The sequence below is a fragment of the Pteropus medius genome, unplaced genomic scaffold (assembly GCF_902729225.1).
Source record: "Pteropus medius unplaced genomic scaffold, Ma_sr-lr_union100, whole genome shotgun sequence".
Lineage (NCBI taxonomy): Eukaryota > Metazoa > Chordata > Mammalia > Chiroptera > Pteropodidae > Pteropus > Pteropus medius.
The window spans coordinates 2,240,492-2,255,452 of record NW_024356249.1 but is presented as its reverse complement, the minus strand read 5'-3'; the positions used below and the strand labels follow the sequence as shown (position 1 = coordinate 2,255,452).

General features: G+C 43.4%; 1 protein-coding gene across 1 annotated transcript in view; it reads right to left on the bottom strand.

The window, feature by feature from the left end:
* KDM7A (lysine demethylase 7A) overlaps positions 1-12,714 on the bottom strand; it is a 65,464-nt gene extending 52,750 nt beyond the window's left edge. Inside the window, exon 1 of the mRNA XM_039861049.1 lies at positions 12,408-12,714. Coding sequence (XP_039716983.1) covers positions 12,408-12,601 — 194 coding nt within the window. The 5' untranslated portion in view covers positions 12,602-12,714. The remainder of the gene's footprint in view (positions 1-12,407) is intronic.
* Positions 12,715-14,961: the final 2,247 nt, after the last annotated feature.

Below are 14,961 nucleotides of genomic sequence, written 5' to 3'. Positions count from 1 at the left end.
AAAGAGCATGAATCTCTTATAAAACTGGACCATTTTGTATAAGAATGGGAGGTGGCGCAGGTGGAAAGAGGGTAATCTTTTAGACAAAAGGGATTAAAATATTTTAGCTATCTTCAGAGAATTTCCACAAAGCAAGTAGCATTTTAGGAACTATTTTTAAATGAAGGAAGAAGAAATCATGGTGAGGACCAGGAAATTTCTAGGGGCAGCGCTGAGAATGAGCAAGGAAAACAAAAGAAGCTATAGAATTAGAAAGAAGAGATTAGGTCTAAGAGAGATGCCTAGAGGAAGTGTGAAAGTAGGGAAGAGAAATATGAGCAGGTGGAGATGCAGGCCGCAATGTCAGTTTAACAGTTCAGCATGCCATAATATTATTCGTGGGTAAAATACACGCTTGCCACCACCTTCTTTCCTTCATCAGCGAATACACCACATGCTGTAAACCGAACCCAAAATGCCTTCTCTGGCTAAGCCTTTCACTCTCAGGACCCTGGAAATATGGCAACGATAAAATCAACAAATCAAATGTCTACACTGCAAACTTACATTTTATTTAGGGGAGACAGAAAGACAAACAAGTAGACATTTAGTATGTCTGATGGTAATAGGCACAACGGAGGAAAAAGGGTGCCAGAGGGTAGGGGCATTTCTATTTCATATTAGAGTAGTTAGGGAAGGCCTTGCTGAGAATATAATAATCAGGAAAAAACCTAGAGGAAATGCAGGAGCCAGCTGTGGGGTATCTGAGGGAGGAATGCTCTAAGCAGCAGTAAAAGCACGTGCAAAGGCCCTGAGGCAAGTGGGCCCTAAGAAACAGAGAGGAGGCGAGCGCAGCTGGAGCCGATGAGCAACAGAACAGGGGCAAGAGATGTCACATAAAGAGTGGAGGGACAATCTGCGGGTGCTTACAGGAAGGCTTTTACATTGGGTGAGATGGGATTTTTTGGAGGATTTCAAGCAGAAGAATCCTATGACCTGACTTATATTTTAAAAGCACCACTCTGGTTCCTGTGCCAGCAGGAGGAGGAGGACCAGTTTGAAGCCTACTGCAGTAATCGCAACTTCTAAGGGGAGTGACGGTGAGGGTGATGAGATTATGAAGGTAAACCACAGGATTTTGTAAAAGAATTTCATGCAGATTATGAGAGAAGAAGGAAGGACGACTCCAAAGACTCTGGCCTGAACACCTTGAAGGAGCTGCCACTAACTGAGACGGAGAAGACTGCAGGAGGAGCAGGGCTGACTGGAAGGGAGTTGTGAAGTTCCGCTCTGGATCGCTGGCGGATGGGATGACTGCTCTTCATCCAAGTGGAGGTAAAAAGCTGGCAAGTCCATATCAAGACTAGAACTCAGGGCAGAGGTCTACAAAGGAGATAAAAATTTAGGAGTCATCCACAGACAGGTGACAGCTAAAGTCGTGGGATCAGATAAATGCTAGAAAAAGAGAACTATGGAGGACTGGACCCTGGGGTACTCCCCGTTAAAAGACCAGGAGATAAGAAGGAACCGCAGTGAGGACTGAGGATAGTGAAGCAGGAGGTAAACCAGCACGGGGATTTCCTCAAAGCCAAGAAAGGGGAAGCTCATTGGTCTCTTGGACAAGAGCTGTTCTGATGTAGTAAAGATGAAAGCCCAACCCCACTGGGTTCACAAAGAATGGGGCCTCAATTAGAAAAAGGGGGTGGGGGGACAAACAAAACAACTGGGACAGCAAATATGGACAATTCTTTCAATGAATTTTGCTATAAAAGGAGCAAAGAAACAGGGTTGCAGCTGAAGTCGCAATGTCAGGTCAAGGAAGTGTTTCTTCTTTTAATGAACATTATATACCGTTTGCATACTAATGAGAGGAAAAAAAAGTGATATTGGGGGTGGGGAGGTACTGTTAAGCCATGTCCCTGAATAGATGAAAGGCGATGGGATCTAATACATCTAAAGGCAATTTCCAATGACTTGGCAGTTTTCTTTTCTTTCTGAACTTACATTTCCAAAAATTTCTTTCAGATTTCCAAAAATCTGAAAATAGATCTCTCCATACTAAAGAAAACTTTGGCAACTGTGGCGCTTATATAAATGGCTAAAGGCAAGACGTGTAGCACTGACACTTCAAAAACAATGACTAGAATAAAAAGTCCTAAAGAGAAAAATGTCATTTATTTCAAGAATAAATGCTATTTTGACAAAACAGATATGCTACTTTTACGCATTTAAGGATCTATTCTTTCCAGTGGGTGTGTACAAGCCTTCTAGTTACTTTTTATTGATCTATCTTAAGGTCTACCAAAATGTAGAGTTACACATATCTGAAGTAGCAGGTGTCAAGAAGGCTTGAAACCTGCTAGGAAGATGGTACATCTGAGAAGCCAACCTTCAAGCCACCCAATCTTACCAGAAAAACTGAGGAACTCGTGCTGAGGTTGTGAACAGTTACTCACACCTGCTGGGCAGGCAAGGTCACCACTAAAATAGGGAGGAATCGGAGGACCCCAGCACCGACATCATGGTGAGAATGGCTGGACCTGATGGGATCCAGTTCCTAGACGGTATTATCATCAGCGACAGGGCCCATTTATGGGAACTGAAGGCCAGGGTAGCTTGCCCTGCCAATGGGACGAACTCTGATGGGCCTCCTGCTTCGCAGAGCCCTTCTCATTTGGTTAAGTTCTTCTATCCTTTACTTCTATTAAAGAACACCTGTATCCTTTCCCTGTGTCTGTCATTATCTCTTTATGAACCACCATCACCCTTCTGACAATCTTATATGTACACATTTTATATGATAAAGACTCTAACTCAATAAATACATTTCTTCTCACAAATATTAAAATACGTAATAAGCATTGCCAACACATGGTTTAACAAATACCTCTGTTTAGGACAAAACTACATTTAAAAAATCAAAATCTATTTAAAGTTGTTTTAAAGAAAACAACTTTAGATGGTTGGAAAAGCAGGTTGGAGGGAAGAAGCCACTGAATCAAACAGAGGGGACTCTGCTTTCCCAATAACCATGGGATTTAAGGAAATGCGGATCCTTTGAGATACAGAAAATAAGGATGGGCTATCGAGAAAAGGACAGTGACTCAAAGAACCAGGCACGGAGAAAATTAGCCTTAAAAAAAGTACTAAAATAAGAAGACTGTCAGGAAGATGAGTCAGACCTGTGACAAGTTAAATTAAGTAAAAAGACTAAAATTGCTCTAATTTGCAGATAGTTTATATCTCCAAGATTCCTTCACTGACCGCACATCTACAGTGTAGCGTGCGTGACAGGTGAGGCACCGTGGGAGTTCACAGAGACGAGGAAAAACCCAGGAACCCATGCAGCAGTCTCTGGGGTAGAAAGCTCTCATGTGGTCGCCACAGAAAATTTCTGAAGCAATCGCTGGGGATTAGCCAGAAAGCCTCTGCTTCCAGAGTGCCTTGTGTCCCATACTTCGTCACTGGATCGGTTAGGATGCGATCCAAACTGTGTCACTGTCCTGACTTTTATGCATTTTTTAATAGTCTATGAGGTTCCTGGGCAGTGGAATATCTCCAGGACCTCCAGGCAGATCTCCAGGACCGTTTTATTTTCTTTTTTATATTTATTAATATAAAGTATCCATAAGACACTATATAAATCAAAAGGACCACATGGATCCCATTCCAATTTCTCTGCCAAACAGTGACCACTTATCTGACAAGAGCTTTTAAACATAAAAACACCAAATTATTTACAATGATATAGGTTTCCCCGGCATTTGCAATTTCATAATTTATTGCACATGATGTCAAACTGTTATGATTACTAACTGATAAACAGGAGTCAATATTAGATGTTTGAAATTCCTGTGTGTTGTGCTCCAGGGAAATGACACTTCTAAATTACAAAGGAAGAGAAGTTCAGCACTTCGCTACAAAACATTCTGAACATGCTTTATTCCCCCCTCCCCACAATAAAATACAAATTGGATGTGTCATTGTATTTTTTCTAACGATGATTTTTGATGTATTAGAATTATCGGGTAAATGTAACTTACAGCCCTAGTACGGTATCTTAAATTTGTAGTTAGTATGTTTAAGCTCATCAAATTTCTATTTCAGTATCAGTGTTCCTTATGCTTCTTGTTTTTAATCAACAGTCCCTTTAGAAAATAAATTTTAAAATATGACTACAGATAAAAACAATTCCAAAATGTAGAATACTTGAAACTTATCTTAAAGATATCCAAATGCTCATCAATAATAAAGATAAACATACAAAAATATATACACTGAAGCATTAAGTACTAAGGAGAGAGAGAGAGAGAAGGAGGGAGAGAGAGAAACCAGCTGAAGAATCCATCAATAGAGAACCAGATAAATAAATTATGGTAAATCCATGAAATGGAATTCTATGCAGTCATTAAAAAGAATACAGTATCTGTATATGCTGATATGAAAAGCTCTCCTAGACCTCCAGGATAACCCTGAGGTAGAGAAAGGCTTGCTAATTATGACTCAAAATCCAGAGCCAATAAAAGACTGAAAAATATGATTACATAAAATTTTTTTACAAATTTGCATGGCAAAAAAGAAATCACCACACGCACACACAAACACAGCCCTACAAACTGGAAGAGAATATTTATATATGCCACAAAGGGTTAACATCCCTAATACAAAAAGAGCTCTTAAAAATTGAGGAACAAAGGACCAAAACCTGATAGAATCAGAAAGATATAAATAGGCGATTCTCCAAAAGAGAAGGAAAAAAAAGAAAATGACCCTCGAACATACATAATGTTGTTCAAACTCATCTGTACTAAGAGAAGTAGAGATTAAAACACGGGTACCATTTTTTATGTATCAACTGGCAATGATTAAAAATATGATGACACATCCCATCCTGATGGCAAGAATGTGGGGAAAGAAGCGCACTCACAAACTGCTGGTGGGAATTTAAACTGGTCTAACCATTCAGAGGGAAAATCTGGTAAACCTAACAAAACAATATATGCATTTATCTCTTGACCAAGTAATCCCGCTTCTAGTAATTTAACCTGAAGATAGATCTCCAATAATATGAAAATACATATGCCCAAGATTATTCATTGTAGTACTGTTTGTAATTGCAAAATATGGTAAACAACCTGAATACCCACACACAAGAGAAGAGATGAATAAAACAGGGCACATCTACATGAAGGAGTACTATACAGTTGTTAAAAAGAATTAGGAAGAGCTCTATGAAGTGACGTGGAGTGAATTCCGGTATACATTATTAAGTGGGAAAAAGCAAAGTATACGGTATTTATCATAAGCTACCCTTCGTGTAAAGAACGCAGATATAAGAAAATATACAAGCATCTGCTCATGTGTGGGAAAACAAACAAATAAACAAAAAACCCATACAGAACGGATGAACTAAAAACTAAAGAAATTGATTACTTACAGGAGATGAGTGAGAAAGGGATGGAAAGGTGCAGGAGGGATAGAGAGGGCATGACACTTCTGCGTCTACCTGTTCGTGTAACTCTGACCTCTTAGAATTGTAGTAATGTTTTACATACTCAAAATATAAACCAACAGTTAAAACCGACCACATGAGGGAGGAATCCAAAATGCAATACAAATAGTAACAAATAAACCTAACAGTACTACAAATAAATGACAACGTACTAAAGTGGGGGAGAAAAGAACTAACCCAACACTGGAAAATAGTGTTTTGACTAGATATTCTAAGGCTAAAGATAAAGAGAACTATTAACAAATACTATAATCTAATTAGAAAATTTGTTTATTACATGGATAAGGTTTAGCAATTGTAGAACTATTTTATGTATACTAGGATCGAACAAATGAACGTACTGTAGATAATGCGAGCTGGGTTTCTCACTGTTGGATAAGAACGTTACAAGTAAAGAAAGGGAGAAGGCTAGAATGAACACTGTGGTATTGGATTAGAATCAAAGATATTATGAAAACTTAACGGTTTTTAATACATACAGACAGAACAGAGACAAATACAGATGTGTGTGAGAGCGTACTTCCTAGCTCTGTCCACTGAGAAGGCGTAGAAGCAAGAGCCCACCTCGTGCCAGACCTTGGTTTCTAAAATCCATCTCCAATAAAAGGAACCAGGGCTCACACAAACACATACAAAAATCGTACAAGTTACCATTAACTCACACTATAATTAATGGAGAAAGGATAATATTAATAGTAATGGAAAAATAAGCAAACGATCACCACAGTAATAAAATGTAACTTCCAAAACGAACCAGAGACTTGGTAGCTGCTGCGAGACTGGCGCTAGCCAACTGTTCAAAAGCTGCGCAAATTATTGTGTAGTTTAAATTGCTCAAACCAACCAAAGCTTGCTTTGTAATCAAATTCCTCTACACCTGCCCTGTTCTTATTGTTGAGCTCCCTCACTTCACATCATCAAACATAAAGGCATTCTTCCCCTTAGATGTTCAGTAAACTCAATTTCATACCTAAGAACACAGGCTATGAACACATCAAGCAGAAATCTGCCCCAAACTAATAGTTTAAAAAAAAAAACGTATTTTATTTAAATAGCAAAACGGAGTTCATGTGTATAGAAGTCTTATAAGTGAAACATATGAAGAGACTACTCATATGTTCTCCTATGACAAACTCATATCAAAAAAAGATAGTGAGAAATTCATTAAATGTGCTTCTTGTTCTCTTACGGAGAGACAGATGTTGACCAGTAAGTCTACATTAAAATGCTAAAAGACTTCGTCATTAAAGGAAATGTATGAAACAAAATTTTAAAAATTCCCATCCCTCAATAAAAAATCAAAATACACTGCAATAAGAAATCCATTAAAACAAGGATGAAAACAGAGTTAATTATAAAACTTAAAAGTTTAACTGTTCCCGAGGCACTTATGACAATTTTTAACGTACTTGTGCAAATGACAATAATTTTAATAAAGAACAAAAACAAAATGAGATGTTTACAGATGTATCTCTCTGGAATGCTGTTGCGTCTGTTCCACCTATGCCCCTCCCCACCCCCGCCTCCCAGAATGAGAAAGGTAGGGAGAAAGAGAGACCCAGTACCATCTTCTGGTTGACAGACCTAGCTCTGGAGTCAGTCCACATGAGTTCAGATGCTAGACCTTCTTCTAGCTTTGTGATCCTGGGAAAGTTACTGACCTCTCTAACCCTCAGATTCCTCGCATGTAAAACAGGGATAATAATAACACCTGTCCAGCAAGGTGACTATGAGAATTACCTACATGAGTTAATCAATACATCTAATGCAATTAGAACAGTGCCTAGCACTTGGTATAAAGCATTCAATCAAAACGTGTTCAACTGAGTTCTTGGGACTCCACAGTGAGTACCTGAGAAACGCCTACACGACAGCACTGTTCTAGATAAAATTCTTCATTTTCATAAACTAAGCTCTTCATTCATTCAAGTTTCAGGAAAAAATTTAATATATGACATTCGTAAATTACCCAAACTGACTCAAACTTTTAAAATCATCTCTCACCTGGATTATTACAGTAGCCTTATTACCGGTCTGCCTGTCACCTTTGCCTCCCTGAGTCTATTCTCTATGTAGCAGTCAGGGTGAACTTTTTAAAGGTTTTATCAAATCGTTTACTCCTTCACTCAAATATACCATTTGCTGTGTGAAAAATCCAAAATACTGTTGTGTTCAAATGTCTCCCTCTCAAGGCCTTCCACAATCACATCAAATGAAAGTAGCCTTATACTACCCCAGTCCTCCATCTTCCCTTAACTCAACTTTTCTTTTCTCTTGTCTTTTACATGTATTTATCATCCCTTACTGGAATAAAAGCTACAAGACAGCAAGAACTTTGTTTTGTTCATTGCTATATTCCTAGCACCAAGAACAGCGCCCGGTATACTGCAAATTCTGGGCCAAAGCCAACATCATACTTAATGATAAATGATAAAGCTCAAGAGACAATGCCATTAAAGTCAGGAACAACAACAACAAAAAAAACAAAATGAAGTTATAAAATCCTGTATGTCAGCTACCAAACTGGTATATTTATAATTTTTTAAACTTTTAAATGACTGAAGTACACTTCAAACATTAAAATAAAGTTTAAAAAAATCTTCGGTGCACATAGAGCTCAGTGAATTTTTACATCTATATACACTCATATAATCATCACCCAAGGTGAAGAAATGAAACATCTCCTGAACCTCAGAACCTCCCTTATGCCTCCTCTCAGTCAATACCACACCCTGGAGGTAAGCACTGGTCTGACTTCTCTCATTCAATTATGCCTATACTTGAACTTCATACAAGTAGAATCAAAGTGCATGCTTTTGTGTCTGGCTTCTTTTATTCAACTTTGTATCTGTGAGATTCAACTATGTTGTTGCGTGTATCAGCAGCGTATTCTTTTCTTTATCATTGAGTAATATTCCATTTTATGAATATACCACAATTTATTCAATCTACTGTTGATGACATTTAGGTTTTTACAGCTTGAGGGTAATATAAATAGTGCTGCTATAAATAATCTTGGGTATGTCTTTTGGTGGAAATATTCACTTATATGCAGATTGGCAAAGCTTTTGTTTAGTTAGTTGGTGAGGTAGTTAAGAATACTTTAGATTGGTGAGGATGCAGGGAACTAGACGTGGAGTGGACATTGCTGGTGAGAGTATAAATCAGAATAACCTTTCTGGAGGACAATCTGGCCATAGGCACAAGAAGCCTAAAAATATCTGTGCCCTGTGACTAATAATTCTTTATCAAAGAAATTTATTACTGAGTATCTACGTGTGCAGATCTTCTAAGTGTTTTACATGTATAAACTCATTTGATTCATTCTAAGGAAATAATTAGAGATGCTCTAAATGGTTTTAGAGAATGTCAACTGTACATCACTAGGAAATACAAGAAAAAGTAGTAAACAAGGTAAAAAAACTGACAAGTGAGGAATGGCTTTAAAGTGTATCATACTTCTATGAAATTAAACACTATGTGGCCACTGAAAATGTTTTCAAAGAACATTAAAGATATAAGAAAAAGTATACATTAATGAAAGAAATGAGGTAACAGTAGAATGTATAAAATGAATTCATTTTTTTTTTAAACACATACATATATACTACAAATGTTAAAACAGTGATAATCTCTGGAAGGCATGGGTACTTTCATATTCTTGATGCTTTTCTGTATTCCCATTTTTTCTGTAATATATTACTTTTGTCAGTCCAAAAGAATTTGACCAAAAAGACTAACAAGGAAAGGTGGTTACATTCCAAGGAAGAGACAAAGACATTAAAATACAATTTAATTAGGGCAATCATGCAGTTTCCCACAGGATGGTATTAAGTGTACTGCAGAAAGACATCTAGCCTAGACATTAGGGGTGGGACATTGTCAGGCTCTCCACTGCCTTACTTCCACCAAAGACTCAGAGAGGAAGAACTCCATCTCTAGGTTAAAAGTAACGTTCCTAAGAAAATCTTGTTAGTTCCTCAGCTTACTGCCCCCAGGGTATCAATTATATATTGTACCCTAGCAAGTGTTCTTTTCCCCTCTCACTTACAAAAAAGGCTGTAGGCAGAGTGAGAGATGGGAATTCCTGAACACCTAGGATGCAGTCAGAGTTCAGCAGTCTCAAACTTGGAGGAGGCTGGTTCCACCCACCTTGATTCTTGAGTTTAAAAAGTCTTCTACTTGAAGAAATACAATTATTAAGAAATTACCCAGGTAAAAGCAAGCCTCTGTACCCACCCACCTATTTCCTCTTCCTCCTCTAAAGACGGACCACTTCTGGAAACCAAAGGAAGGCTGAGCATGGGGATTAAAGCTCAGCCTCAGAACTTCAGGGGCCAATTCTGAATTAGACCTCAGAACTTCAGGGGCCAATTCTTAGGTAAGCAAGTGATATTTATTTAATAATTAATACATAAGGAACATTTTGCTGTGTTCAAAAAAACAATCACTCGTTCCATGGTACAATAAACATTAAAGTAAATACTGATCACAGGAAAAGCTCATAGAGCTCAAATTACCAATAATACTTCATTAAGAATTAAACGCTAATAAGATACTGTCATGGCAGGGCAGTATCACTAAATTTTCTCACTTTTGACATCTGAACCACATTAAATTCTCAAGGACTGCTGGTCAAAAAAACTCCTGGGTTCAAAAAATATATTTCAGAGACACTACCACAGCTATGAGGTCACAGAAATTTATGTGACACAGTAGAGCATACTTGTTTTGGCCTCACTCTCCCTCCTTCACATATGCTCTTTTATTTTCCCTTCAAATTCTTCCGTTTTCAAATTTATACTTCCATGTATTACAAAATTCTCCAAACTACCTGCAGCTTTTCATGGTTATAGTGTTAAGTTACTTAAATTAAAATAAAATTCTAGGCTAAAATTTATTGAACTATCAAATTTCTATATTGCACCATGGAACAAATTTCTTATGCAGCTAAAATAGTTCTTTGAGGGAAAAAATCAGTATTTACATAATCGCAAGGAATTCTGACTTTATTCTATATGTAACCTAGATTTTTGGATACTACGTTTGGATTCTGCCTGCCTGCGGTATGTTATGGGAACAAAGGATGTAGAAACTGAATTGGAAAGATTTGGTATGTCCAAATTTCAGTTTTACATATAATCAAAATATAGGAAAATATCAGTATAGAGTAATGAAAAAGAACTTTGAATAATTTATTCTTAATTATATGTGGCAAGGTTATAGAAATATTCCCCATGCATAGACCAGACTGTTGAAGATTATCTGATATAAAAATAAGGATGCTGTCCTTTCACTGTGACAATATGCTGGATTTTTTCCTGTTATTGCTGTCGGAACTGTGCAAACTGGAAACTGATTAAGTAAAACAGTCCTTGAAAATTAAGTAAAACTAACTGTACCTAGCACTAAACACCGAAAAGAACGCTGTAATTTAAATGGTTTTCTCTCCCAGGGCCAGTAGAGGGAGACGAAGACATCTGGCCTGGTCGCATAGTGTTTCTGTAAAATTGGGGAAGGGGGGGGAGCGGAGGCTGTATTTAAATGTCCTGCTGTCAATCAAAGGACACTTCCTACAATCACAGTCACCATATCTGCTATTACCCGTGAGCGTACTCACGCCAAGATACGACACCAAACGGTGCTTGGGAAACCCGCTTCTCCTAAAGGTGACCGCAGGCTCTGCCACAACACCCAAATAAGGACTTTGGGAGCCCAACCCCAACTAGTTTCTTTGTTTAAATGCCTGCGAATCCCTCCCACGCCGGAGTCAAGAGGCTGTGGCGCCGCCCTTTATTAGCCTCACACTTTGATTACAAAACACACGAGTCGGCGGCCTGGCGGCGGAGGCGGCCGGAGCTCTCACAAACGTCAAACCCGAAACGCTGGCGGCGGCTGAGGCACAGGGCGACGCTCGCCGCCCCCGCCATCCGACCTAAACTACCCACCGGCCGGCAAAAGTTCGCCCGCACCAGGCCCCCGGGCGCCAGCCCCGTGCCGTCCGGGTGTCGCCAGCCCCTCGGGCGACGGGAAATTTCACTCTTTGTAAAGTTTGAGCCGCGACGCGGGGGCGACGCGGGGGGTACCGGACGAGAGGCTGTCTCTTAGCGCCCCGCTGCCCACTCCATCCGCTCCGCCCCCGCCGGGACTGGGTGTGCTGGGGCGGTGGTTACCGCACGATCGGAGGCGACCTGCCGCCCCGCCCGGGACCCCGGGCCCCAAACTTCCGACTGGCATCTTTTAAGTCCCGGAGAGCGCTTCATCTGTTGCTCTGTTTACTCCGCGGAGCCCCGCCGGGCTGCCGCTGCCGACGCCCCCATCTCAGCACCCCCGGCCGAGGAAGTTTGATAAAGACCTGGGAAGGGGGCGCGACAGGGACTCGCCGGGGGAGGGGACCAGAGCGATTTCTGGAGCCCCTAAGCCGGGCGACCGGGTCGCCGCCCGGAAGGAGGGCGCGGCGGCCGGCGGGGGAAGGCGGCCAGGCAGGCGGCGACTCCCGGCCGGGTGCCCCGAGCGGGTGGCCCCGCGGCCGGGCGGGGCGGCGGCCGGGCTGCGGGCGCCGCGAGGGGCGGCGGGCCGGGCCGGCGCTCCGCCCGCCGCCTGCGCCGGCGCCTGCCCCGGCCGCGTCCCCTCGCCCCGGTCTCCCCCTGCCAACTTCTCGGCCGGCCCCCTTTGTTCCCGTTTGTTGTGGCGACTCTTCGCCCGGCCGGGCGATCCCACCAGCCCCCCTCAGTCCGCCCCGCAGCCGGCGAGCCCGGGGACCCGCGCGTCTCGCTGCCCGGGCCGGGGGCTCGGCGCCCGGGCCGCTGGGCGCTCGGCGCGGCGGCCAGGCGGAAGGGGATGCGGGCGGCCGGCGCGGCGGCGGCGGCGGTTGGCCGGTGGCCGGCGGCGGCGGGGCTCGAGAGGGTTTATTTACCTGCCGTGGAACCAGTCCTTGCAGATATCGCACTCGATCATGAAGCGGTTCACGTCGTACGGCTGCCGGCACACACAGTACACCGGCGGGGGCGGCGGGGGCGCCGAGGCCCGGCCCGGAGCCGCCACCGACACGGCTGCCGCGGCGGCTCCCGCTGCTGCTCCCGTGGCCACCGCCGCCGCCGCTCCGGCCATCTTTAAAAAACACACACACGCTCGCTCGCAGCTCCGCTCGCCGACTGGAGCGAGCGCAGCCGCCAGCCAGCGCCGCCTCCTGCAGTAGCCGGAGCAGCAGCCGAGGCGGCGGCGGTCGGCGGCGGCGCCCAAGTGCGCGCGCGCGAGGCCGCGGACCCGGGCCGGAGCGGGGGGGGCGGGGGGGAGGCGCGCGCACGACGCGCGAGGCCCCGGCCCGGCTTCTTCCGGCGCTCCGCGCGGGGACGTGCGTCTCGCGCACGTCGTCCGGCCGCTTGCGCGCGCGCCCCGCTCCCCTCCCGTCCGCCGGGCGGAGGGACCGGCTGAAGGGCACGCGGAGCCGGGGAGGCGGAGGGAGGCCGAGGCTCCCTGAGGACACGCGCTGCGGACGCGTGCGAAGAGCCGGCTTCGGCTTTCGGAGTGAAAGCGAGGCCGGGGAAGTTCCTGCGCAGTGAACGGCGGCACACGCTGCGTCCGTGGTCGGAGGAGGGGAACCGAGGAAGTTAGAGCCCCGCCAGGGCCACCTCCCGACAGGGCGAGAATCTTACATCAATTAGCAGCCGCCCCGCGCCCTCCTTGGGGCCGGGCGGAGGGCTCACAGCACGCCGAGCCGGTTATGCCCCGCTGGGGTGCAGGAGTGTGCTGGGGAGTCATTCAAACTTCGAAAACCGCCCACCCGAATTCCCACCGACCAGCCAGGAAATGAGACTGTTGATGCTGCCTGTTAGGTGAAGGAGGTTGTTCCTAAGAGGAGTTAGTTCATTAACGTGAGCCGAGAGGGACCAGCTTTGAAATGTGGTTGGTGGAGAAAGAACTGGAGAGGAATCCCGCGTGTTTACAAATTACATACATGACTTTGGTGCGAATGCTTTTGAGTCTCGAGTTTGGAAGACAGGGATAAAATTCTAGTGACGGCGACACCTTGGAAAAGGGATATTGCTAAAACCGGATAATAGGATACTGGGCACACAATAGACCATTAATAAATATTTTTGAATGAAGAATTAGATTGATTTAAAAAAAAAACAAACAGCTATCACATTGAATAGAGAAAGGTTGCGTTAGAATCATAAGTACGCGGATTGGAAGGGATGTTGACGATTATTGAATCAGGTATTTGTAGCTGAATTTCATGGGGAATTTCTATCATCGGGAAAAGCCCAGTAGCTCCCACCTCACCCAGCCCCAGGCAGAGAATCGCTGATCTATCCTAACCTTTTAATAAACTGAGGAAAGCCAAATAACTTGGCTAACGTCTCAGATCTGAGCTGCAGCTAAAGTTTACGTTTCCTGATTATGTATCCAACCCTTTTTCTACCACACCACTGCTTGGCACATATTTTGCAGGAAAAGAAACACCTGGAAATTAAGAGTTGATCACAAAGTGGATGAGTGTGAACATATTTCTACTGGAGAAAAAAGAAAAGTACTGTAATTTTGGCATATGTTTAGAGGCATATGGGATTGGCGGAGTGGAAAGAGCCCTACATTGAGCCAGCTTTATATTAGCTGTTCGACCTTGAGCAAGTCACTCCATTTAGCAAGTCACTCCATTGCTCTGGAACTAGATCCTTGGAGATCTATGTTCAGAGAAAAATTATGCATAATAACTTCCTTAACAACATCACAGAGGTTTTATAACAAGCAAAAGAGATACCGTATTTTTGAAAGTACCTTGTAGAGGATGTGTGTTGTCAGGGGACAGCACAACAGTGTGTCACAGAAGAGGAGGCAGCCAAAGCTCTCATGGTGGATACTGGGAGAAGAGGGTATCCACACAGGGAAGTGGCCTGGTGTGGGATGTTCTCCTCACCTTCCCGGAGGGTCTACCTGACTTCCGGATGTCAGCATGGTGAGGATGCAGCCTGGCAGAGGGGAGGGCAGCAGTTGGTGGGGGGGGATTGGTTCCGTACAAGAGAATTAATCTAATAAGTAAATATACAGTAATACCCCCCTTTTCCACGGTTTCCCTTTCCATGTGGTCAACCTTGGTCTGAAAACAGTTGAAAATTCCGGAAATAAACAATTTATAAGTTTTAAATTGCACACCATTCTGAGTAGTATGATGAAATCTCACCCATCCGCTCCATTCCACCACGGTTGTGAACCATCCCTTTGTCCAATGTCTTTACGCTCTATACACTACCTGCCATTAGTCACTTAGTAGCTGTCCCAGTTATCACATCGACTGTCCTGGTACCACAGTGCTCGTGTTCAAGTAATCCTTATTTTACTTAATAATAGCCCCAAAGCGTAAGAGTAGTGATGCTGGCAATTCAGATATGCCAAAGAGAAACCGTAAACTTTATCAGAGGTATGTATGTATAGGAAAAAAACCTAGTATATATAGGGTTCGGTACTAT